Source organism: Penicillium macrosclerotiorum, assembly GCF_028827735.1.
Source record: "Penicillium macrosclerotiorum strain IBT 26536 chromosome Unknown utg000002l_segment0_segment0, whole genome shotgun sequence".
Classification (NCBI taxonomy): Eukaryota; Fungi; Ascomycota; class Eurotiomycetes; order Eurotiales; family Aspergillaceae; genus Penicillium; species Penicillium macrosclerotiorum.
This window is the reverse complement of record NW_026643082.1, coordinates 4,711,135-4,735,305: the sequence shown is the minus strand read 5'-3', so window position 1 is coordinate 4,735,305 and position 24,171 is coordinate 4,711,135. Positions and strand designations below refer to the sequence as shown.

General features: G+C 50.3%; 9 protein-coding genes across 9 annotated transcripts; 5 read left to right on the top strand and 4 right to left on the bottom strand.

Annotated features, from left to right (window-relative positions):
• Positions 1 to 755: 755 nt before the first annotated feature.
• On the bottom strand, positions 756 to 4,664 carry N7462_002847 (RNA dependent RNA polymerase; the record flags this gene model as incomplete). The annotated part of the gene is made up of 4 exons (XM_057074573.1): positions 756 to 1,167; positions 1,223 to 1,552; positions 1,608 to 2,980; positions 3,036 to 4,664. The coding sequence occupies 4 exons, from the start codon at positions 4,662 to 4,664 to the stop codon at positions 756 to 758; spliced, it is 3,744 nt and encodes a 1,247-aa protein (XP_056938214.1).
• Positions 4,665 to 6,334: 1,670 nt separating this feature from the next.
• N7462_002846 (uncharacterized protein) lies at positions 6,335 to 8,421 on the top strand (the record flags this gene model as incomplete). Its single annotated transcript, XM_057074572.1, has 5 exons — positions 6,335 to 6,749; positions 6,825 to 7,193; positions 7,250 to 7,581; positions 7,633 to 7,680; positions 7,756 to 8,421. 5 exons carry the CDS (start codon positions 6,335 to 6,337, stop codon positions 8,419 to 8,421), a joined length of 1,830 nt encoding a protein of 609 aa, XP_056938213.1.
• A 962-nt stretch (positions 8,422 to 9,383) lies between these two features.
• On the bottom strand, positions 9,384 to 10,266 carry N7462_002845 (histidine phosphatase family protein; the record flags this gene model as incomplete). The annotated part of the gene is made up of 2 exons (XM_057074571.1): positions 9,384 to 10,152; positions 10,211 to 10,266. The coding sequence occupies 2 exons, from the start codon at positions 10,264 to 10,266 to the stop codon at positions 9,384 to 9,386; spliced, it is 825 nt and encodes a 274-aa protein (XP_056938212.1).
• A 548-nt stretch (positions 10,267 to 10,814) lies between these two features.
• Positions 10,815 to 12,014, top strand: N7462_002844 (uncharacterized protein; the record flags this gene model as incomplete). The annotated part of the gene is made up of 4 exons (XM_057074570.1): positions 10,815 to 10,851; positions 10,899 to 11,178; positions 11,283 to 11,645; positions 11,786 to 12,014. 4 exons carry the CDS (start codon positions 10,815 to 10,817, stop codon positions 12,012 to 12,014), a joined length of 909 nt encoding a protein of 302 aa, XP_056938211.1.
• A 685-nt stretch (positions 12,015 to 12,699) lies between these two features.
• Positions 12,700 to 13,241, bottom strand: N7462_002843 (uncharacterized protein; the record flags this gene model as incomplete). The annotated part of the gene is given in 2 exon segments (XM_057074569.1): positions 12,700 to 12,971; positions 12,986 to 13,241. 2 exon segments carry the CDS (start codon positions 13,239 to 13,241, stop codon positions 12,700 to 12,702), a joined length of 528 nt encoding a protein of 175 aa, XP_056938210.1.
• A 177-nt stretch (positions 13,242 to 13,418) lies between these two features.
• On the top strand, positions 13,419 to 14,943 carry N7462_002842 (bifunctional nucleoside/nucleotide kinase/histidine phosphatase family protein; the record flags this gene model as incomplete). The annotated part of the gene is made up of 4 exons (XM_057074568.1): positions 13,419 to 13,515; positions 13,577 to 13,596; positions 13,656 to 14,219; positions 14,281 to 14,943. The coding sequence occupies 4 exons, from the start codon at positions 13,419 to 13,421 to the stop codon at positions 14,941 to 14,943; spliced, it is 1,344 nt and encodes a 447-aa protein (XP_056938209.1).
• A 460-nt stretch (positions 14,944 to 15,403) lies between these two features.
• N7462_002841 (putative vacuolar morphogenesis protein AvaB) lies at positions 15,404 to 18,530 on the top strand (the record flags this gene model as incomplete). The annotated part of the gene is made up of 5 exons (XM_057074567.1): positions 15,404 to 16,844; positions 16,907 to 17,725; positions 17,775 to 17,883; positions 17,940 to 18,404; positions 18,470 to 18,530. The coding sequence occupies 5 exons, from the start codon at positions 15,404 to 15,406 to the stop codon at positions 18,528 to 18,530; spliced, it is 2,895 nt and encodes a 964-aa protein (XP_056938208.1).
• A 129-nt stretch (positions 18,531 to 18,659) lies between these two features.
• N7462_002840 (uncharacterized protein) lies at positions 18,660 to 18,944 on the bottom strand (the record flags this gene model as incomplete). The annotated part of the gene is made up of 1 exon (XM_057074566.1): positions 18,660 to 18,944. The coding sequence occupies one exon, from the start codon at positions 18,942 to 18,944 to the stop codon at positions 18,660 to 18,662; it is 285 nt and encodes a 94-aa protein (XP_056938207.1).
• Positions 18,945 to 19,253: 309 nt separating this feature from the next.
• Positions 19,254 to 21,842, top strand: N7462_002839 (uncharacterized protein; the record flags this gene model as incomplete). The annotated part of the gene is made up of 1 exon (XM_057074565.1): positions 19,254 to 21,842. One exon carries the CDS (start codon positions 19,254 to 19,256, stop codon positions 21,840 to 21,842), a length of 2,589 nt encoding a protein of 862 aa, XP_056938206.1.
• Between the last annotated feature and the right edge of the window lie 2,329 nt (positions 21,843 to 24,171).

Below are 24,171 nucleotides of genomic sequence, written 5' to 3'. Positions count from 1 at the left end.
GACCGTACCGTATGATACTGGCATTAGCTACTGTTATAGGCTACTACCAATCTCTACTTGATAGTAACTATTTTAGAATCAGTTTTGATTCTAGATAGTGATCAAGAGAAGATGCATACCTGTCTATAAGATACCTCTAGGGGATAGGGGATAGATAAAAGGAATCTTGGAGAGACAACTTCAAGGTGCTTGTAGGAGAGAAGGTATCTAATTAGCTACTTTGTGAATAGGGTAGATCAAATTATATGATCACAACTCTAAGTCACCCTACACACAGTTCATTCCCTACTATTATAGATACTTCAGACATTTAGGATCTATTACTTCCGATGCCTCCTAAGCCATCTACAATAATGAAGCTTTTACAGTGTTATGATATATTAACATTAACTAGAAATCATAGTAGGGGGAGGAAGGAGAAGAAGAAGGAGAAGAAGAAGAAGAAGAAGAAGAAGAAGAAGAAGAAGAAGAAGAAGAAGAAGAAGAAGAAGAAGAAGAAGAAATAGTATGGTTATCCTACTAGTATTAAGGAAGAAATAGAATGAGGGAGATCAATGGGAGTACGGAACTTCTCGAAAACTTTAATCTATTGACTCCATATCTCTGCAGTAACAGTCAAACACTCACATTTACAGTGATAAAAAGATAAGAAAGAAAAGATCACAAAATAATCCAGGAAGTAAGAGAACTCTTGTAATCAAGACTCAGAAGACTCACACTGGGCAAGGGCATATGACCACCGCACTACTAGAGCCTCAGGGTTTCTCACCCCTCTCAAACAAGTCAATTTCTTGTAGCAGAGCACATGCCGAAACGACCCGAAAGCTCTTTAGCTCAGTAGACAAATCCCGGCGGCGCCGAATCCTGTCCGACTCCTCTTTTTCATCGGCAATATGAACACAAGCGATACATAACGCTAACGCATCATACGGGGTTTCATAGCCAGTCAAAGCGATGGGTCCATTGCCGTATGGACGCATGAGACCCATGATCCATAGCAGGATCCGCTCAAACTCGTCAGTGAGCTTGATAGATCTCGCCCGCTGCCGATGGTTCTGAACGCCGGTTTTGCTCAGAATTTGCCCAGTGAAGACCTCGAGCTCGCTGATGGGATGAATGGGGTGCTCCGAAAAGTCATTCATTGCGGAAAGAATGGCATTCTCATATCTATGTTCGAAGTGATTAACAAGTTGCCAAGACAGTGGCTTCTCAAATAACTTACGCAGCTCGAATGAGCCTTGCTTCATTCATGTGATCAATCCATGGAATTGAGCTGAAGCTAGAGCATTGTCGGATTACAGAATTCAAAAACTGATCCCACAATGCAGCGTCAGATAGACCCTGCCTGGATTGTACGTCAAACTGCACATTGGCAGACCAGACCTGTCGCTCATCTATAGCTCTGTATAATTTACCAAGGATCTTCTCTGACCTGTAATATTTTTGAACTGGGCCTAAGCCATCATCCTCATCGTAGGTAGACCGAAGGACTTGAGCATCAAAATGAATATCAGATTCATTTAGAATATGTGCCTGAGGCCCTGGAGCTAAACTTTTATGAGACTTAGCGGAACATTCACCAAAAAGAAAAAGAAAAGAAATCTCACAAATCTGGTCGAAATCGAGTTACCGTCCTTGGTAGCTCCTCCATCCGTACAGGAATCCCTGTCTTAGAGAAATCCACTGCCCTGGAATGCAGCTGTGCAAGCAATTTGCATTGACGATGGCTCGTTCCCCCTTCCGATTGATCTGCCATAATCATATGGCGAGTAGCAATCATCCCAAGACGATCAGTTTCCATGAAATTGACAAAAAACTCCATCATATCCTCTCCATCCACAAGACGCCCGATATCAATTGGCTCCACTCGAGGATAATCAGCCGGTAAATAGGTCGCAGCTGGGGTGCATTCTGGATCCCAGATAATGTGAAAGATGTCGCCATCAAGATCACCACCACTCAACTTACTCGGAAGGTCTCGAGAGCCTCTCTGACTGAAAATAATACAGTTTCGATGTTTGGACAATGGGTGATCATGTGGCGGAATGGTATTGTAAGCAATTTGAATGTCTCCATCAAAAAGAGCCGGTGAGCGAGTCACAAGAACTCGACCTGGGCCAGGTGGAGGCTCCACCTGATCTCTTGTGGCCTCATAAGTAACAAATACTTCGTCCTCTTTGAGAAAGCCAGTCTCATCTATGATACCAAAGAGTGTGACGCCCTTCGGGACGAGTATTCGCGCCTTATGCTTGAGCAAGCGAAGTTCACGAAGAACCAGTATCTCAATAACAGACCGAAGGAAATTTTCTTTCCTGTAGTCAATTCCAAGAGCATTGAAGTAATGAAATAGCTTGTGCAATCGTAGTGATTGGCTAATACTTTGCCTTTTCACATACTTCACTGTGTTTTCAACCGTAGAGGTGATTTTTCGTAGATCGGTCAACTGGATCTCCTGTAAGTGAAAAAACCATCTTTCGGGGACTTTCATATCCTCCATGATCTTGATGATTTGGCGGTTGAGAACCAAAGGAATTGGCTTGGACCCCACATCACAAATCTCCAAGACACGAAGATCGTCACTAGGAAATTTCACCATTGACGGACGAAGGTTAATAACCGACCCAGGAGCCAGTCGGCTGTTGAGCGCAAGCATTCCTTTTGCACCACCTAAACGGACCTGAGCACATGTCGGGGAGCCTTTTGAAGGCGGCAGGCTCTCCCAAATCGCTTGGATGACCTCCTGGGAAACGGCACCGATGCCATCACTGAAAACCCGTTGGTGATCAGGGGACACTATATCTGGTATGTAGTCAATTTTCATCTTCTCAACATCAACACTGAAGGGTGTTTCTGAAAATGCTTGTCCGATTCTCGCCGCGCATCGTGCCGGCGATGTTATGTGAGAGAACTTGCCAAGCGCCTTGATGATCGTGAAATAGGTTTGAAGATTGCGATCGTCATCAACAAAGGGAGCCGAAAACTAAATTATGATTAGATGAGATTTCTTTAACAAGAGTTTAACTTAAATTTGATACCCAAACTGAGTGTGCCCTGAGAGACGAATGTGAAAACCCTAGGAATGTGTATGTCCGTCCGGCAATCTCGATTCCGCCCTTCAAAATCTTTTTGAAGCGGGCGAATACATGCCTATTATTCACTTGGGGACTGAAAAATATATCCTGTCCATTCTCATCACAAAATTGCACGCGAATGAAGTATTCGTGGTGATTTGGAAACTTCCTCAGAATGCGGTTGTTGGGTTCCATTTCAGGTCCATGCAAGGTAATTCGAGATGGTGTCACCGTGACCCGACAGATTCGGGTAAGTTTCTGGCGTGAGTTGGAAATACCGGTCACGCAAGAATGTTCATGCTTAAGCTCCTTTTCGTTTTGTTTGATGGAGTTGAAAATCGAGTTTGCGTCAAAATCTGTAGGAATGCCGTGAGGCGAAGGCCAGTCGATTGTGTAAAACAGCTTTCTCATCGCGTCCACAGACACAGGTAATTTTCCACCTGCCTTTCGTGCCTCTGTCTCCTTCCTGAGCATTCTGGCCAGATCAAGCGCCACGGATGGGAGAATATAGGCATTGTCGACAAGAGCTTGTAGTTGAAAAAGGATTTCGAATGGCACTAATCGACCTGCCGTATATGCTTCAATCTGCGCCTTGAAGGCTTTCAGCTGACGCACGAAGGGCATTGGATTGAAAGCCGGGGATGACGGGACCGAAACGCTGTACCGAGTGATAGCTATTTCACGCTTCTTGAGCTTGTTGATCTTGGTCAACAACTCTTCTGTGGATACCTTGAATTGATAGATGAGACATTGTCCAACCAACTCAGCATGCTTTTCTCCTAGCGCGCATAGTCGATTATGCTGCACCTCCTGGGGTGGATAGATGCCACTTTTTAGTACCAATCCCCTGAGTCCTGAGAGGATCGGATCGGCGTCTGACATGGGCAAGTATGAGCCCATGAAGAACAGTGGCACAGTTGACAGGGTGAGCGTCAGCAACCCACTGCTTTCCCAAACCAGCTCCACAATTGTACTCAGGGGGATCCGAATCAGATAACTGTTCTCCAATTTCACCACAAAATTCCGCTTGGTACACTTGACTATTCCACATTGATTCCACCAGATCTGCGGTACATAAGCTAGATGTTTCGTGTGGAAGGCATAATAACCGCAGTTAAAGCTGGCCAATCGAAACACTATCGCGGACGTATCCTCTTCGGTGGTGTAGAGGGGATTTGTCCTCTCTTGCGCGGCATGTTCCAGAGCTCGGAGAGTGAATGCTTGGGGCTGTGGTCTTCTGCTCAGCTCACAGAGAATATCCGTGCCCATGAAGCGCAAGTTATACACAGGGGGATGTGCAGGTGACGGTAAAAGAGACCTGGTCTTCCGTGTGCCGTGTCTGTCCAAGAATCGTTCTCCGTCTCGTCGATTTAAAAAAGTGACATTTCCATGGCCCTTTTTTCTAGGCTTCTCGCAGATGAAATCAACGATCTGCAGTCGCTTCATGAATGGCTCGAGCTGGACCTTCAGCCCATCTTCGTTGAGATCGATGGGGATATTGCGCAGGAACACCTCCACTTTGTCGATGAAACTTTGGTCAGTAGCTAAACATTCTGGTTTGGAGCGGGGAGGGAGAAGGGAAGACAGATGCATACTAGAGATAATCTAATCCAAGGATGACTGAAGGGGAAGTATATTTGGGAAATCAGGCAAGGACGAAGGACGAAGGACGAAGAAAATGATAAAATGAGGCTTAAGAGGGGAGGGGGAGGGCATGCGCTGGCAGACAACAAACGCCTGAAAGGTACCAGACCCGAAACAGGGTGCAAACAGGGATCTTCTGCTTCCTCTCATTGCACCTCTTCCTGTTGAGTCTCATGCTCAGTCCCGTTCTAGCAAAAGCGCATTCGATGAGCGATGAATCTAGAGGAGATACGCGACCAAAACCAATATTGAGACATTGCGAACGAGCGGCCGTGAGCCTGCATGCCTTCTACGGGGTTCCGTTTCAAAAGACATGTACCAGCCATTTGGGAGAAAAGAAAGAGGTTCTATATATTCGCATCGTAGAACGACGAGTGCCAGTGGTCAGATCCGTATGGTGAGTGGACCTTGCATTTCAACAGCAAGACAACAGAACTTCTATAAACATTCCTGATCTACCGTACCGGATGGACAGTACAAATCTCGTCCTGCTTCCCCACCTCCCTACCACTTTCTGTCTGTCTCTCCTACATAAATCGAGAAGTCAAGAAATCAAAACATCGTATGACATCCTCTGATTCGTTGGATATCTTATTAGGGAGGTCATTGTGTAGTGAGTCGGACTTGTCAACCAGATAGAACGCTGGATTGTATTTTCGGGAAGATATGAGCTACATTCGATATAAAAGCCGAGTCGTGCACATCCCTTTCCTTTCATATGCTTTTCCCTCTAGAGATCATCGCTCTCCTGGCTCGCTTTGGCTTCCTCGGGATCTCGACAAGCCTGTCTCAAAAGTCTCCTGGTTGGCTTTGAGTCCGATAAGAATAATGGCCGAATCCGATGAGTCGTAGGGAGAATACTGGATCCGACAATAAAAGGCAATTAAAGGTAGGGGACGGAATGATTGTGATTGGCCCAAGCGGTTTTCAGCTCGAGTTCGTCATCGTGGCCGTTGCATAACAGCTCGGGTTCAAGTCATGTGCGCTCTCGATCGGACTGGTTCTCACTTCTTCGAATTCGCTGTAAGCGACGAGCCCTGATTGTGTCTCCGTGCGGCTCTGTAGGGCCCGGATGCCCCGTCTTTCTTTGGGGATGACTCCTGTTCGTCGCCTTCACGCTGCGCCTTGCGATCCGATTATGCGCAATAGGTCCAGCCACTCGGAACATCCTGCCGATCGCTCACCGTCGTCTGCGTTGTCCTAAACCAGCGACAATACAGACGATCTCCTCGGGCCTCTTTCGCACCGGGGCAATGCCTCCGGCTCACCAATCAGTGGAAAGGAGCTTGCCCACTTGGCCCCAGGCCATATCTGCCCATAGCTGGCGAAGTCGGTGCTTTGACAGAGCAGGACCCACCGCTCTTTGGACGTGCTGTGCTTATTTGTACTTCCCTGCTGAGCGAGACCTAGACTCGAAGGGGCTGCACAATTCTCTTGTCTGTCTTTCTGTCTGCTGTTCTAGGGTTCTTTCTCTAGCCTTCACCAGTTCGAGTCTCTCTTCGCTCTCTCCGCCGTCTTCTTGGTGATAAAACGCCGGTTTTGATCGTCCAAGTACCGGCCAGGTTGGCATGTCCGCGCGTGGGTGATGAAAGTGCCGACTCGTTCGGTGTGCGCCCATAATGTCCGCTTCAAAGCCAGGCCGAGGCATGTTCGAGCAAGATGAGAATATCAACGACCACCCTCCACAAGAAAAGTTTGTCCCCCAGCGAACCTTCGGCACCGCGGCCGAGCGCGCCCGGCGCAACATCAACGCCAAATTGTCGAACCCTTTGGCAGGCTATAGCCATACAGAGCTACGAAAACAAGGTCGTAACTTTGCCTTGATTCATGAAATCGGCGATCAATCAGATGTTCGTGCTTTCGAGCTGGGCGCGGTGTTGGCACAAAATCCGGAGCGGTATGAGAACGTGGCTGGACTAACAAGCCAGGAGAAAGAACTTCTACGGCGGGAGTTTGCATATAGATGGTCCCAGCCACGGAAGATGTATGCAGTCATTGCGCTGTGTTCGCTTTCTGCAGCTGTCCAGGGAATGGGTAAGGACTAGATAAGAGGAGGCAGAGAAGATAGGATGAAACTATATGGCTGACGGGCTTGTAATCACACTATAGACGAAACAGTGGTCAATGGAGCACAGATATGGTATAAATATCAGTTCGGAATTGCCAGCACTGCGCCACGGGATACCTGGCTCGTCGGCCTGATCAATTCAGCACCCTATCTCTGCTGCGCTTTCATCGGCTGCTGGTTGACCGTCCCCTTCAATCACTGGTTTGGCCGTCGTGGGACGATCTTTCTCACATGCTGCTTTAGTGCCATTGCCTGTCTCTGGCAAGGATTTGTGTCCACGTGGTGGGCCATGTTCATCGCTCGTTTCGCTCTCGGGTTCGGTATTGGTCCCAAATCCGCCACAGTCCCGGTCTACGCTGCGGAAACCGCCCCCCTGCGATCCGAGGTGCATTGGTCATGCAATGGCAGATGTGGACAGCGTTTGGGATCATGCTCGGGTATGCTGCCGACCTGATCTTTTACCAAGTGCCTGACACTTCGAGTATCGTCGGGCTCAATTGGAGACTCATGATGGCATCGGCCATGTTTCCCGCTCTGGTGGTATGCTGCTTTGTCTTTGCCTGTCCCGAGTCGCCTCGCTGGTATATGAGCCAGAAACAGTATTACCAAGCGTATCAATCAATCTGTACGTTGCGGCATCATAAGATTCAGGCGGCGCGTGACCTGTACTACATGCATACCCTGCTAGAAGCCGAGAATAGTATGAAACTGGGGCAGAATAAGCTTCTGGAGCTGGTAACGGTTCCCAGGAATCGACGGGCCATGTTTGCATCGGAAATAGTCATGTTTATGCAGCAGGTGAGTATACTTGATCTCTGAAACTTTCGTCACAGATTCTAAGGGGGCTAGTTCTGCGGAGTCAATGTTATCGCATACTATTCTTCCGAGATCTTTTTGGTACGTATCCATCAATGTAGTCATCTCCAGTAGCTGAACACGTAACCCTATGTGACTAAGCCTATCATTTCATAGGAAGCCAATTTCGCTCCAGCTGCCGCTCTTGCTGCATCTCTGGGTTGGGGGGTGATAAATTGGCTTTTCGCGATTCCTGCCATCTACACCATCGACACATTCGGTCGTCGGAATCTTCTACTCACCACCTTCCCGCTCATGGCCCTCGCGATGTTTTTTACGGGGTTTAGCTTTTGGATCCCCGAATCGCATCATGCCGCCCGAATCGGCTGCATCGCGCTCGGCACCTACCTGTTTGGTATCGTCTACTCCCCCGGAGAAGGACCTGTACCGTTCACGTATTCTGCTGAGGCATACCCGCTGTATGTCCGATCGTACGGGATGGCCCTGGCCACTGCTACGACATGGTTCTTCAACTTTGTGCTTGGGGTGACGTGGCCATCGCTACGAAATGCCTTCACTGCACAGGGTGGATTCTCATGGTATGCTGGATGGTGCATTGTCGGGTGGTGGCTCGTCCTACTCTTCATGCCGGAGACAAAGAACAAGACTCTGGAGGAATTGGACCAGGTCTTTTCAGTGCCCACACGATTCCATGCCCGGTATGGACTGCGGCAAATCCCGTATTTCTTTCAGCGATATCTACTGCGTCGGGATGTCCGGCCAGAGATCTTGTATGAGCGAGAGGACACTACGTCCATGGAGGATGTGGAAGATAATGCGTGACGGAGAATAGAGAATAAGGGCTTGCTTGTGGGACACTTGTATTTACATCCTGAGTGTATGCAGGATTTCGGATTTGTATAATCTTGTCATTGAGATTGAGTAAATCGGAATGCCCCTCGCTGTCCATAGTTCCTCTCAGCAACAGCTAAGATTGGCCGAGGGCCGATCGGTCCCACTTGATTCCAGACTGATCGACTTCATGTCGACTGCTTCAGCCACTTCCCCATGCAGTCGGCAATCCTGATCTCCTGCCATCTGTTGTCGCTCATTTTTCCCCCTAATTTTTTCTTTTCTTTTCGCCTTCCGTACAATAGATGAGGGCAAAACAGTGGTATAGGATAGTGATGCTACGCTACTACAGGAAGACACCTTAGACCTCAAAGGGCTGGCTTTTGAAATGAGCAGGACGATCTATGTGGTTCATATGTGCATTGTAATTATTCTCTTCTTATTTTAAGGTGTTTTCTACAATGCTCTCATACCGAGGAAGTAGGTTCTGAAAGATCGTTAGCAATGAACCAGTAGGTTTGCAAAACACGAGGTGGGCAAATCTCCGTCAGATAGCAGTTGAACAATTGGTTGTCCTCATAATAACTCAGAACAGGTCTGTGTGAAATGTTGCTTCATCATTGGAGGGAAGATACGAAAGCAGCAGATACTTACCCTTTCCAATAGTGAAGGGTCAAGAGTCGACAGGAGTCCCCATCAACTATCGCCCTTCTGACAACTTTCCTGGAGCCAGGCACATCACATCAAATCAAATAATTACTGGGCGTAGAGCTGCGGTCTGGATCACGATTAGCGGTGATCATGCGACACATGTTCAAAGAAACAAAAAGGCCAAAGCTCCGTCAGAAAATATAGTGCTTGATTGTTTATCCTCATTCTTATTCAGAACAGGTCTGTGTAAAATCTTGCTTCGTCATTGGAGTAGGAAAGGGAGAAGAGAACGCAAAGGACACTCACCATGCTACACGGGCCCCCGGTACCCGATAGGACTCGGCCATCAGTGGCTGTCTTGAAAACGGCATAATCTTGGGAGCAGCTTGCGTCTCGACGGTGAGATGCGGTGTGCTATCGACCGTCAGGATTGTCACCGACCAACCGATCAAAGGAGCGCTTCCATCCGGCGTCACCGGCGGCGTGGACTTGGTGAGCCAAGGCGGTTGGACGTTCACTTGGACCGCATTCTCAAGCAGCATCTCTTCTGGTGGCCCTCCGGGACGGATATCCAACTCCATGATCCCCGTGTTGGACCACTTTGGGCGCATGTAGTTGGACCCCATCCAGGTCGCATCCCGGGCCAGATGGAAAGACTGTGATCCAAAGAGATCAGTCAGACAGGCCCAGAAGACCTGCAAGATGATTGCATGTCCCACCACTCCAATAACTGCACCCCGGCTTTTTACCCGGTTAGCCATCTCAGGCAGAATGTGATCGCGCAGGACGCCATGGACACGAGCCCGCATCGACGCCATCGATTCGATATGAGTCACGTCCATGGACAGACCGCCGCATCCAAAGCATTGCTCTCGCAACTTAGCTGTCCGAAACGGCTCCAGCACCGGACCGTTCTCCATCTGGTGCTTGCAGATGACGCGGGCTGTGTCGGTTGCACGATCCAGGTCCGACGAGAGCACCCGAGTAAAGCGCACCGGGCGGTCTGACAGATACCGTGCCAGTTGTCGAGCCTGCTCTTGGCCGACTCTTGTAAGGTTATCGGCATTGCCCCTTAACACGGCAGGAGTTAGCGAGGGAATGGGGGAACGCTTCTCATCCGCGCACATACAACGCTTGGCCCACATTATGCTCGCATTCTGCGTGGCGGATGAGAAACAGCTTCATGATGAATTTCTGTCTGTCCTGGCTGCTTTGGCTCGATTCGGGGATTTGCATAGAAGATGTACAAACCCCCCTAGCAAAGCTGACAGGAACAGATGAAGGGGCTGGGGCTTCGAGCCACCACAGATGAGGTATTAATGAACACACCCCCGAGGGGATGAGCCAATGGCAGGATAGTCCCGCTCGGATCTATCCATGGTCATACAAGACCATCATCAGGGTATGTCCCAGTGTGCGATTGACGTTTCTTCATGAGAAGATACGAGAGAAGAAGAAGAAGAGAAAAAAAGAAAAAAACGCAGCGAGCTAAAGCTAAATAGGAGCTCGGCGGTGGAGCAGGCAAATATCCCCCCACTCGCGCTTTGCACTGTTTGCACGAGCAAACAGAAAAAGTGGTAGAGTCACCACGACCGGTGACCAGACGAGCGAGGCTGAATCTGTTGGACGATCACAGCTTGAGAGACGAAGTTACGACGATTATCGTACGTACGGGTTTGGTGGAGTGCGTTTCCCTCGGCACCGTGCCAGTCACACTGACGATCTTCAAGACCATGGCCGACACCGAGATCTCCAGACCAGAGGAGCCAAGTGAGTCCAATCGAACTCCGGCCAACCGAGTCCGACTAACAATCCAGGCTCCTCCCCAGCTCCCCGATCCCCTTACCAGAATGTCCGCACCAATGGCCGTGCCTTCAATTCGCCTAACTGGCGGATGAAAAGCGAGAGCAGCCCGCAAGCCTCGCCGTCGCGCACCCCCAGCAGCACCACTCACACCTCCCGCACCGCCTTCTCTCGCCCTGGGCCGCATGTGCCCCAGGCCATTTCAGACGGACGCCGTCTATACGTGGGCAATATGCCCTATACGGCCAAATCGGAGGATGTGGAGGCGCTCTTCACGGCGGCCGAGTTTGCCATGTATGCCCGCCTCGGCCCGTGACATTCCTTTTTTTTGTTTTCTCTTTTTACTTTTTTTTGAAGATTTTGTGAAGAGGTCGCCGACTGAGAGATCCATTTGATAGCGAGCGCATCGACATTGCCATTGACCCATTCACCGGGCGCAATCCATCCTACTGCTTCGTCGACCTGCAAACCAAAGAACACGCCGACCAGGCGATGGTCGAATTGGACGGCCGGGACCTACTGGGCCGCCCTGTCAAGATCAAGCCGGGCGTCGCCAAATCCGCCGAACGCACTGGCGAACACTCCCGATCATCCTTTGGCCTCGACCGATGGCGCCGTCCGGACGCGACTACTTCGACCGACACGACCTCAACCGGCCAGAGCGACTCCAGTCTCCGGGTCTATGTGGGCGGATTGCCCCGTCTGACCGATGCCAGTGAAGCTCAGAGCAACATGCAGACCTTCTTCTCGGGGTACCAGGTGTAAGTAACTTCTCCCTCTCCGCCCTCGAGCAGCCCCGTCTTGTCTCGTCCGGGCTGGTTCTTGCTACTCAACCTCTCCGGTCAGTTGTTGTGGGACTGTAATTTGTGTGTTGACTCGTGAATTCTGTTGGAATCCTTAGTGTGAATGTCAGTAAGGTGTTTGCCCCTCACCCGGCGAAACGATTCGAACCTGGTGAGCACTATTATCTGTTCGTCGACCTCGACAGTGTGGAGGAAGCCCAGCGGGCTATGGACACCCTTAATGGCCAGCCAGGGCCGTGGGGAAGCCCGCTACGTGTCCAGCGAGCGCGTGGTACCACCAGCAAGTCAGAGGCCACCCCCAGCCCTGGGGGAGAAACCCCAGCCTAAGAGTGGGAGAGAGCGTCCAGTGAATCCAACCCGCAACACAGATAAACAACAGGAAAGATCGTTGGGCCGAAAAGGCTCCTTTTGAGAGCAAGGTGGAGAAAATAGAGGGGACTTTGGAGTTTGTTTTTATCGGGCAGCATTTGGAAGGCATATCGAGAGCATAGATGGAGCATAGATATATATAGAGATCAACCCGACATGAACCGGAAATGAACCAGAACTCAAGCATTTGAAAGAGGCTTTTCCCTTTTCCCCCCTTTTTTTCCCCATCTAGAATTCTAGAAGCGACAATGGTATGCATGTGGCGTGACCCTCAAATATCATCCATACACAACCATCGGTAGAAATACCACAATAGTGCACCACCACGAAGTGCTTGGAAAAGCCTGTGAAAGAGTCGAACCATGAAACGGCGGGATCGGAATGACGTTTGGTGGACCCGGCGAAATCCAGACTCACCGCATTGCTCAGCCTGCTCAGCGCCATTTCTCACGCTTTCTTTCCTTCTCTCCTGAAATAGACAAGTATATACTCTCTCTCCCTCTCTTTCTCTCTCTTTCGTCTTGTGCTCCCTCTTTCCTTGCTGGATTTATTGGGGTTCAACTGGGGGTTTTCTTTTGGGATTGACTGGGATTGACTGGGCTCCGTGCAGCACTCCGTTCTCCGGCCTCGGGAAAGCGTGTCCCTATTCTTCCCGATTCATTCCTCTCTGCACATCATCGCCATCATGCCGACCGGCAGTGTGAGTCGCAGTCAGCAGCAGCACAAAGTATTCATTGCCAGTGTGAGTGGACCCTAATCCTCCCTCTTGCCCTGGAATTGAGGGAAGGCGTGAGGGCTTCTCCGCATGTCGGATCGGCCGCCAGGATCGTGGGATGGCGGGGGATCCTTGCGCCCCTCCTTTGATGCCTCGGTTCTCTGCCCCTCCCGATGTTAGTGTGTTCAAGCCCTGCGGATCTCTGTTAATTCACTTGGGTGCTTGATCTGTGGGTGCTGTGGTTTCTCTGGGTTGTGTTGTGCTTTGGTTTCTGTGGTTCTCTGATTCTGTGATTCTTTGATTCTTTGGTTCTGGGGATCTAGGATCTGGAATCGAGGTTCTGTCGGCGATCTGGGGTCTGGGGAGTCTCTGGAGGTCTTTAGAACGCTCGCCATCAACCCAATCTGGGCCCTGAAATGCTCTTCCTGCCTGTCGCTGTAGGTCTGCGTGGTTTTCCCGTATTTCGCCATGTTGCCTACAGGTTCAAAAGCATGGAAGGGCAGGCGGAAGCCAGCCCCATTTTGGGCCCTTTTTCGGACAGTCACTTGATCATCTGATGCCCGCGATTCCCTCTCTCTCTCTCTTTCTGTTTTTTTTTCTCCTTGAATTTCTCCATTCTTCCCAATCCTCGGATCCTATTCGTCAGCATGCCATCTAACTTCACGGTACAGTCTGATGATTCCAAAATATGTGTTGTCATGGTCGGTTTGCCCGCCCGGGGTAAGAGCCTCATTGCCGGAAAGGGTAAGTTGTCATCGGCCTGCGCCTTCGCTCGAGCGGTAATAAAGTATTGACAAAAATCTAGCCATGCGCTATCTGGCCTGGGTAGGCATCCCCGCCCGCGTGTTCAATGTTGGCAGTTACCGTCGCCATAACACCCCCAGCCGGCCGCCACCTTCTTTGATCCGCACAATGCGGAGGGCGAACGGATGCGCCGAGCCGCAGCTGAAATGGCCGTGTCCGACATGCTCCAGTGGTTCCAGTCCGGCAAGGGAGTCGTCGCCATCCTGGATGCGACCAATTCCACGAAGGAACGCCGCCAGTGGATCCATGAAAAGTGTCGAGAAGCCGACATCGAAACCCTCTTTGTGGAATCTATCTGCGACGACGAAGATCTGATCATGACCAACATCCTGGAGGTGAAAACCACCTCGCCTGACTATAAGGGCCAAGATCCCGAATTGGCCGCTCTGGACTTCCGCAAACGCATCCGCAACTATGAGAAGGTCTACGAGACCATTGATGACAACGAAAAGCACTACACCTATGTGAAACTCATCAATGTCGGATCGACCGTCATTATCAACCAAATTAAGGATTACCTGTCCAGTCGTCTTGTTTACTACATCCAGAACCTGCATATCAAGCCTCGTTCGATCTGGCTCTCACGGGTAAGTGTTACGTTCAACTCCGGAGACCGGGCTGCACAAATTCCCCCTCCCTTCCTAGTGTGTTCCGATAAAAGGAGAAGGATGAGCTGTCACTAATGCGCCGAAACCGTACCAACAGCATGGAGAATCAGAGTACAATCTGACCGGCCGGATCGGCGGCGACTCAAGCATCTCCGAGCGCGGCGAGGCCTACGCTCGCGCGCTGCCGGAGTTGCTTCGCAAATCAGGGGTTCCCCCCAACACTAAGATTGTGATCTGGACGTCTACGCTCCGCCGTACGATTCAAACCGCCCGCCACCTGAAGGCGGAGACAAAGTTTGAGAAGCTGGAGTGGAAGGCACTGGACGAGCTAGACTCAGGGGTCTGCGACGGGCTCACTTATGAAGAGATTGCCGAGAAGTATCCTGAAGATTTCGCAGCCCGTGATGAAGACAAGTACAACTACCGATATCGCGGCGGCGAATCCTATCGGGACGTCGTCATCCGGCTGGAGCCGATTATCATGGAACTGGAACGCAGTGAGAACGTGATGATCGTCACCCATCAGGCCGTGTTGCGTTGCATCTATGCCTACTTCATGAACGTCCCACAAGAAAAGAGTCCTTGGATGGAAGTCCCCCTCCATACTTTGATCAAACTTACCCCACGCGCCTATGGCACCGAGGAACAGCGTTTCAAAGCTGATATTCCCGCCGTATCGACCTGGCGAGGCAAGGGCACTTCGGCAAAGCACCAGGAGTTCCCTGCAGAGAGCCAGGAGGCCCCAGTGGCCGCTCATTAAGGGAGACTCGAAGATTTCATGTGATCTGGATAGCATCTGCTTTTTTCGGGCGTTTGGAGCAGAGAAAGACCTGGGCGGATTATGGACTGCATCAAACACATTCTTCTTTTTCTTCCGATATGCAACGACACAGATACCAAAAATGTTATTTTTTTGTGGTTAAACAAGCTGAGTGGCAGTCCAGGGCAGGATGAAGATAAAATAGAAAACAAAAGGTTGAATGGATATATTTAATGACTGTTGTATCGCCTAAGAACCATATTTTCACCCTCGATTTCAAATGCACAACCGTAAGACATAGAGGCTATAGTTAGGCCTCAGGCATAGGAGGCTGACTCATCTGAAGACGTCACATGTAGTCCGGCGGAGACGAGAGCTTCCCCCCAATTCCAAACGGCGGAACCCAACCAGTTCCTGGGTCATGAATTGAGAAGTCCATTCTCCCACCGGCGCGCGCGAGATGTTGTCCGCATTTACCGCGCGGCCGCTGGTCGAGCTCAAACCGCGCGACAAATCCAAAATCGACTCCGTGCTGGCCTATGGCGACCGTCTTCTCGCTGGCCTCAACAACGGCACGCTCCGTATCTACCGCGTGACTGACGATGGCAAGACCGAGCTGCTGCGGGAGCTGGAGAAGTTCTCCCGGTACAAGATCGAGCAGCTGGCGTTGGTGAAAGAGGCGAAGGTGCTGGTCTCGCTGGCAGGCGGGTATGTTTCTCTTCACGACTCGCAGACGTACGAGCTCCACGAGCAGCTGGCGCAAACGAAGGGCGCCTCTGCGTTTGCGATCACATCCAATGTCGTTCACGATCCCGATACCAATGTTCCTGCGATTGTCTCGCGACTGGCAGTTGCCGTCAAGCGGAAGCTCTTGATGTGGGTTTGGCGCGACATGGAGCTGGAGCCCAATGTTGCCGAGTTGAGCTTGGTTAGCGCGATCAAAACAACGACCTGGGTGTCTGCGACACGCCTGGTGGTGGGATTAAGTTCCAGCTTTGTGATGGTCGATATCGAGTCTGGCCAGGTGACGGAGCTCGCGGGACCGGGCAGCATGGAGGAAGCTGGGCGGTTTCAGGGGGTTGGGGCAGCGAGCATGAGCTACATCGGCATGGGAGGCATGGTGCCACGTCCGCTTACTACAAGACTCCGCGAAGGGCAGATTCTGTTGGCCAAGGATATCAACACACACTTTATTGATGTGGATGGTCAACCCCTCGGCCGACGACAGATTCCATGGAGCCACGCCCCCGTGGAGATCGGGTACTCCTATCCTTTTTTGCTAGCGCTGCATGATACGGCCAAAGGTGTTCTGGAAGTACGCAACCCGGAAACTCTGTCTCTCCTACAATCGATCCCGCTTCCTTCGGCGTGCATTCTGCACATCCCGCAGCCGAATATCAGCCTGGCACATGCGGGTAAAGGATTCCTGGTCGCAAGTGATAGAATCATTTGGCGAATGGAAGCCCTTAGCTATGACACACAGATCGACACTCTCGTTGAGAAAGGATACCTGGACGAGGCGATCAGCCTGTTAAGTATGCTGGAAGATGCTCTCTTACAAGATAAAGCCGGTCGACTGCGCACAGCAAAGCTTGAGAAAGCGCAGAGTTTGTTTGCCTTGCATAAATATCGTGATTCATTAGATCTGTTTACTGAGGTTTCGGCTCCTCCGGAGACTGTTATTCGTCTATACCCAAAGCTCATTGCAGGAGACCTTTCTGCCGTTCCCGACCAAAATGGCTCTGATACAAAGACGAACGGCGACCATACGGATGGATCTTCAGAGGCTGCGGCCGCGACGGCAAGTCAATCTCTCTATGCGACCTCTGCAAAATCTTTGCTCCGAAGAGCCGAGGAAGGAAGTGAGACAAGCAGCATTCGCGGGGATGACAAAGACAAAGGTGATATCCCTTCATTTTATTTTTGTTTGCAAATAATGCAAGTCTGGCTAACGAGGATATAGATCTGAAGAACTCGGTACGCGAATTACAGGGATACCTGGCCGATGTCCGTCGACGCTTCCAGCGATTTTTGGGGCCTGATGGTACGCTCAAGGTGCCAGTGCCCACTGAAGCCACCGATGAGGCAAGCAGCTCCGTGCTCAAATTACTTGATTTTCCCACCGCAGAGAACTTTCTGGAAACCCTTCGTTCCAAGGCGCGACTTGTCGATACCACGCTATTCCGCGCACACATGTATGCCACACCATCGTTGGCCGGGTCACTGTTTCGGATTGCCAACTTTTGTGAACCCGATGTGGTGATGGAACGCCTTGAGGAGACCGGTCGATATAACGATTTGATCGATTTCCTCTATGGCAAACGGTTGCATCGCCAGGCGTTGGAGCTATTACGACGTTTCGGGCACGAAGAATCGGGTCTGTTGAGCGGACCCACGCGCACTGTTGCATACCTGCAAAACCTACCACCCGACCAGATCGATTTGATTCTCGAGTTTGGCGAATGGCCGCTTCGCACTAACCATGAATTGGGCATGGAGGTATTTCTGGCGGAAACCGAAAATGCCGAAACACTGCCTCGGCTGCGGGTACTTGATTTCTTGGAGAAGATTGATGAAAAGCTCGCTGTTTGGTATCTGGAACATGTCGTTCAAGAGTGGAACGAATTGAGCCCAGATTTGCACCAACGACTTTTGATGCTATACCTTGACCAGGTCAACGCCGATAAGAATGACGCCAAGAGCAAGGCAAAATTCCTGTCAATGCTCCGCGAGAGTGAACAGTATTCGCTAGCCAAGACGCTAGACCGGTTGGATCGAGAGGGTATGTTATGGCTTGCTGGTCAGGGATGATCATGACTAATAGTGTATAGATCCTGATTTCTATGAGCCGCGCGCTATTATATTCAGTAAGATGGGACAACATCGCCAGGTCCTGGAAATCTACGTTTTCAAGTTAGAAGACCACGAGAAAGCAGAAGAGTGGGTGATTTGTTTTCATCGTTGTTTATTTCGACAACCTTGCTAATACACTGTAGATACTGTAATCAAGTTCATCTTTCCGAGATGACCACTCAGGCTGGAGACAACCAAGATGAGGAGGCTGCAGACAACTCCATTTATCTCACCCTGCTGTCTCTCTACCTGTCACCACCACATGGCTACCAGCCGCAACACAGTCCCGCCTTGGCTGTCCTTGCCAAACATGGGTCTCGGCTCCCAGCAGACGCTGCACTTACTCTCATTCCTGTCAATCTGCCCGTCCAAGAACTGGAGTTTTACTTCAAGGGCAGGATGCGGGCCGCCAATTCCGTTTTTAACGAAGCCCGTATTGTGGCAAACCTGCGAAAGGCACGCGACGTGCAGACCCAGGCTCAGCTCGCACTTGGTGACGGTGTTCGGAACGGCGGGACCCGGGCTCGTCATGTCACTATCACGGAGGAGCGGATCTGCGGCGTGTGTCACAAGCGACTGGGCGGAAGTGTGATCAATGTATTTCCCGAGTCAGTTTTTCACTCCTCTCCATCCCCTCGTGTTGATCCCCAATCGTTGTCTAATATTGTCCCAGCAACATGGTCGTCCATCTGGGCTGTGCCAATCGCGTGCCAAGCAATGTTCATTCCGGATAGAACTTCTTTTTGTTTCTTATGCATCTGCATCTGCAGGCAGGGGTTTTTTTGGAACTCTTTAGATCGTCGTTTTCTGTTGACCCTGATGCGTTTGATACCCAGTGTAGTTATTCATTCTCGTTTCATGTATCATGCATCATCTTCGACCACCTCTTCGCCATAGTTCTCCTCCTCTTGGGCTTCTCTTTCAGAGATGGCCCCCTGTGCCTTTTTGTCTTCCTCCATGCGTTCGGTCAGGAAGACATTGATCTCATCCTGTAGCTTGGGAACGAGTGATTGAAGAGCGTGCAGGTGGGCCTGCTTTGACGCCAGATTATCAAAGTTCGTGTTGGTTGGGATTGTGTGCAGAACGGCCTTCGTAGCGTCGGGCGCGGTGTAGGCAGCATGAAGAGTGAGAGGAGTATTGGAATCCATATGGGCAATTTATGTAAAACGGTCAATGAGAAAACCAGATCGAAGAAGCCGGGACAAGTCTAGACAACGAAAAGCACTAGATCAATAGATCAATAGAGTAATGGAGGAGCAACGGAGGAGCAACGGAGAAGCATTCGAACAATGCAGAATCTCGATGTGTGGGGAGGGGATCGGAGCAAACTAAACCCGAAGGGGAGCTGTGTCCATCGACCAGTCACAGGCTCACTTGTCAACCTGGAACCCAAGAACCCTGGGACAGCAAAACACTGCCACACAAGACTATTACCCTGCCATGGGTGACGCATCACGATGAATCCCTCCTTTCGCTCTCCCAACTCCCAGTCTCCGGGTCGTTCTACACGGGCTCCTCCTGTCTACCGCCCTCCCCAACCGCCGCCTGTGTCGGATGAAGACGAGGACGAAGACGAGGACGAAGACACCGATGACGACGAATTGGCCCGTCCCGGATCCTCCGGTAGCGATGCCTCCTCCAACGTGACCACAGTGTCTGCGGCTCCTATCACTCCGATCAATACACAGCCTCCTGCGGCCGGGTACTTCTCCCCTCATCCACGATCCGCCTCGGCCACGACCTCGCCCCAACACGCGGCACGCCCCATGCCGCCAGACGCCTCAGGCGGCCGCCGGCCATCTGGCCGGGGCCCCTCTCTAGAACTACAAAGACACCGCTCGAGACATCATTCCCAGGGCTTCTTCGAACCTTCGTTACCAACGGCCTCGTCGGACCAAATGCCCCAGATTTCGGCATCCCGTATTGCGGCCCAGGCAGCTATGCAGCAGACCAAACGATCTCAGACAATTATGACTTCATTGGATGATGGGGCATCACGAACATCACGCCGGAGCGGCAGCATCTCCCCACCTTTGATGCCGCCTCCTCTTCGGGTGAACCAACCATCTCCATCATTACCTCCTCCCACGGCTGGAAATGTCGCGACGACCGCCGCGAACGTGGTCTTTCCACGGGCCGGGGCTTCCTCGTCCGACCTGCAGCAGCCGGAAAAACAAAAGAAGAAAAAGCTATTTTCCAAACCAAAACATATTGGCATCAGTCGCGACAAAGATCCCTTTGGCCGGGACCGCGGCCTTCCCTCACCAAGCAAGATCACCGGATTGTCACGTATGGTTAGCGCCTCCAGCACGAGTCTCGCTGATCTCCCTTCAAACAATTCATCCATGTACAATCTTTCCAATGCATCTGTCAGTACGGTTGTACCCGCCGATCGACCACCCGCACCTCCGGAAAAGGACAAGGACAAGGATAAGGATAAGCACAAGCATCATTTCCTGTCTCGGCAAAAGCTGAAGCTCAAAGATCGCGATGACCATTTCAATTTACCTTTGTCTTCGGCCTCGAGTAACTCACGCCCTGCCGATCCCAATGCCCCTCAATCCCTATACTCATTCACAAGCCCAGCCTCCCCTGCACCTGGAGCAACATTTGGAAAATCCGTCAGTGGGCTGGACCTGCTACACGGCGGACGGGCCCTGCGAGAGAAGAAAAAGGAAGAAAAGGCTCTCGCTGAATCGGAACAAATGGAGTGGCTGGCCAACTCAACCAGTGGGAGTATCGCGCCTGGTGCATTCGCCGGTCCGTCCTCGATGAACAGCTCATCCGGAGCCCTTGGTGAGGCTGTATTGCGGGAAACATTGCAAGGCTTTGGCCTGAACAACATGTCCCCCGAAGATGCATGGGACTTTCTCAAGGCTAAGTTGCTGGTCATTTTCGATGGAGAAGATGTACGCATTGCCATCGAGGACTTGAATAAACTCGTCCTGGTTCACTTACAGCGATGCGTGCAAAAACGATCTCCGACCTTGATCATTATGGATCTCCAAGAGTTGCTCGAGACTGGGTTTGCGACGCTTAACCATAGCACATTGGTAGGCATTCCCGATGAGAAACTTGTTCCACATCTGGTCCAGATTTGGATGTTGGTGTTTGGTACAATTCTCCCTTTTATTCAGGCTGTGTTCTTACCATTGGATCTCGAGTTCAAAGGATGTGGCACCCTAATGACTGGTCGGGAATCTCTCGAATTCTGGGGCGCCCTTTCAGCTGGCGGATCACTTGATGTGCGGAATCTTGTTCTGATAGCCTTCCGAGATCGCATCATCCTGAACCGCTACGAGACACTCAAAGCAACTTTTTCACGACTCAGCTTAGACAGCATCAATGCAAGTGGGTTCCCAACGCTAAGTGTGACCGCCAAAAGCGCCGGCACCGGCGGTCGTCCAGGTACGGCTGCATCTCTTGATGCCGGACTGGGCAGCTTCAACTCTCAATCCTCTACTCTGCTTAGCGCTGGCGTGGCAGATAGCTACTCATCAGACTCCATGAGCGCCCTGGCCAATGCCCGCCCCCCTAGTAGCGACTCCCGTGGCCGTGCTGCATCCAACACCTCCTCTAACCCAGATCCACTCAACTTTTCGTCTGTATCATCGCCACCGACCTCGAATCAGCGACCTACTGTGATTCATCGCGGTGGTTCCACTGATTCATCTCATGTCATCACTGAGACAGTCGGGCGAATGCTTCAGTGTGTCAGTGTCCTGGGTAGCGTCCAGACCGACGATGCTGCACAGGAGAAAATCGAGGTTCTCAGCAAAGCGCTGAAGCACAACTGGCTTGGCCGTGGCCGCACTGGCCGCGATCGACGCGGTTTTGTCGGCGCTAAAATTCGACCAGTGATGGTCGGCGTCCCACCAAACATCGATGACGGTGATTCGCTCACAACGGCAGGCATCAGCATTGGTGCCAGCACCAGTACTACGGGCTCACGAGCTCGTGGTGATTCGTCTTCCTCAGATTGGAGCGGGGGTGCCATGGGCATGAGTATGCGCAATGGTGGGCGGCGCGAATTGAGCGTTCTTTGATCTTATTCTGATATGACTTTTACGACGGGTATATGCGGAGTTTCGTTTCTCTTTGCGGTAAAATCCGGCGTTACCACGGTTATCATGCTTTTTTTTAATCCCCGTTCTTTGGGGTTTCCCTGTATTTTGCTAGATGAGCCATATCAGCTGCATCTTCCGATGCACCTTTGTATTGACACGATTCACACGTTCCACTATCTAAAGACTACATTTCCAGCGCCGGGCTTGCACCGTCGAGCATGAGCCCTTACGTACGGCGATGTTTGAGACCTTGTCGACCCCGAGTTCTCAAGGCCGCTTCTTCTCCCTCTTCTGCACACTCTCAAACGTCCCCGGATGGCCATAGACCTATATGCTGCATGCCTTCTCTCATCTTCAGCGCATCTTCCCTGAAAGGAAATCTATCCCCTGAATGATTGAATTTAGCAGTAATACCACGATAAGAGTGAAACGAAGTTTATATTGTGTATGTCGCTATTGAATTGAGCGGTTGGTGATCGGTTGAATAGTCATGTTAACCTAATACCATCGTCGTGACAGCAGTGGGCCGTGCTTACACCACTCCTATTAACGGATAACAAGCTAAAATTTGACAGTTAGTTTATTGCATGCTAATTCTAAAGATACAGGACATATTTTTATCAGAAATGGCCCGGTTATATGATTGTCGTCCTGCTTTTACCTCCCTCTCCTCCCCTCCCCATTTTCTACTACATTTTGCGGCGCTAACTAAGCCACTATAGTCTGATGGTATTTTTTTCGACTCGAGATCTTTAATTTGGAACGAACAAACTTGCGTGAAATATCTATAAAGGCAGGGTACATAGATACAAGACAATGGAGATAGCCAAATAGTGCAACGAGTTTGGCGCTATATTCAATCATCAAAATGCAAATAAGACTTCTGGGCCAGAATGGCGCTCAAGAGACATGGGACGAAAGTCGAACAATTTTAGCCACCATTTAGACCCAGTGCGATAAGTGCGAGATCACGCTCTTATCACAACGCTGGAAGTGAGCCGCAACCACATCACACTTGCAGACCCTTGGCTCTTCGCCTCTCCGCCACCTTTTTGTTAGCCATATATTGTTTATAGCTATCTTTACCCTCCCTTAGGGCTTGACGTTGACCCTTTGCATCAAGTTTCTGAGCTGGAAATGTAACCGAGCTTTCTATTATATCTGTGAGTCGCGAAATCTCCTCCTCAATGCTCGATTCTCTAAAGTCATTAAGCTCCAAAGATGTAGAATAACCAGGGTGCCCTTGGAGCGGGGAACTCTGAGAGCAAGAGGGACGCCTTGGGCTCTTGGAACGCCGGCCGCTAGAAAAAGACGGATTACCCTGGGCAGACATATTGGAATTGAGCGGTGAACAAAATGGGGCTCTGAATGAGAATTATAAGATGGAAGATAGGATCTGATGAGAAATTCTGGAGAGGGGAAGGATCCTAGGGTTTAAATAAATTTGATCTTTGGTATGTAGCGACACTTGAAGATCACCATAGCATAGGTTTTTGGAAATTCTATTTTTATTGAGGATACATCTTCCAATAGAAACAATAAGCAATAATTTCGATAGCTATTACAATTTCTTATACATATAGTGAAGGTCACAAATGATCCACCTCAAAAAATAACTCATATCAGCTACCCGAGGGAGGTTAGCGGGAGAGAGGAGATGGAAAATAATGGATTATAGCGTCATGACCCCCTCTTTTATCTAATTTACTATATATCTGTGACTATGAAACTATATACTATAGTCACTAATGACACTAGGATCCAAAAGGGAAGCGGCGCGGAAAAACAATGCCCGCACTTGTAGCGGTGGAATGCTTGTTATACTTGCTATAATGTATAGCCCCTAATATGTTGAGCAAAGTTCAAATAACTGCATGAACCAGTTAATCAGATGGAGCGATACCGTATCAAATGGTAGTCTTGATTATACGATCCTCGCAGTGAACTTCAATGGTTTCGATCCTATCATTATTGATGGTCTGTATTCTATAAGTAATAGATCCCGAGGGAAGAGGGCTACGCTCGACAATACCCTATATTACTAGAAGACTCTTTAAAAAGTATCACTATTAAATCAATTGTCAATGCTTCAAAAAGATATTGTTTATAATATAGCTCAACAAATTTTTTCCTCAAAATTGTATTTCTAGTTGGTTTCGTAAACCAAGTATGTGGGTCGTGATGTGCAGTGCATGTTTTCAAGAACGGTGCCAACACAGATTACGTACTGTACAGCCAACACGATGTTCTCGATCCCTTTTGATTGGATCCGACTTATTTTTGGAAGCAAAATAGTAAAGTGGCCATA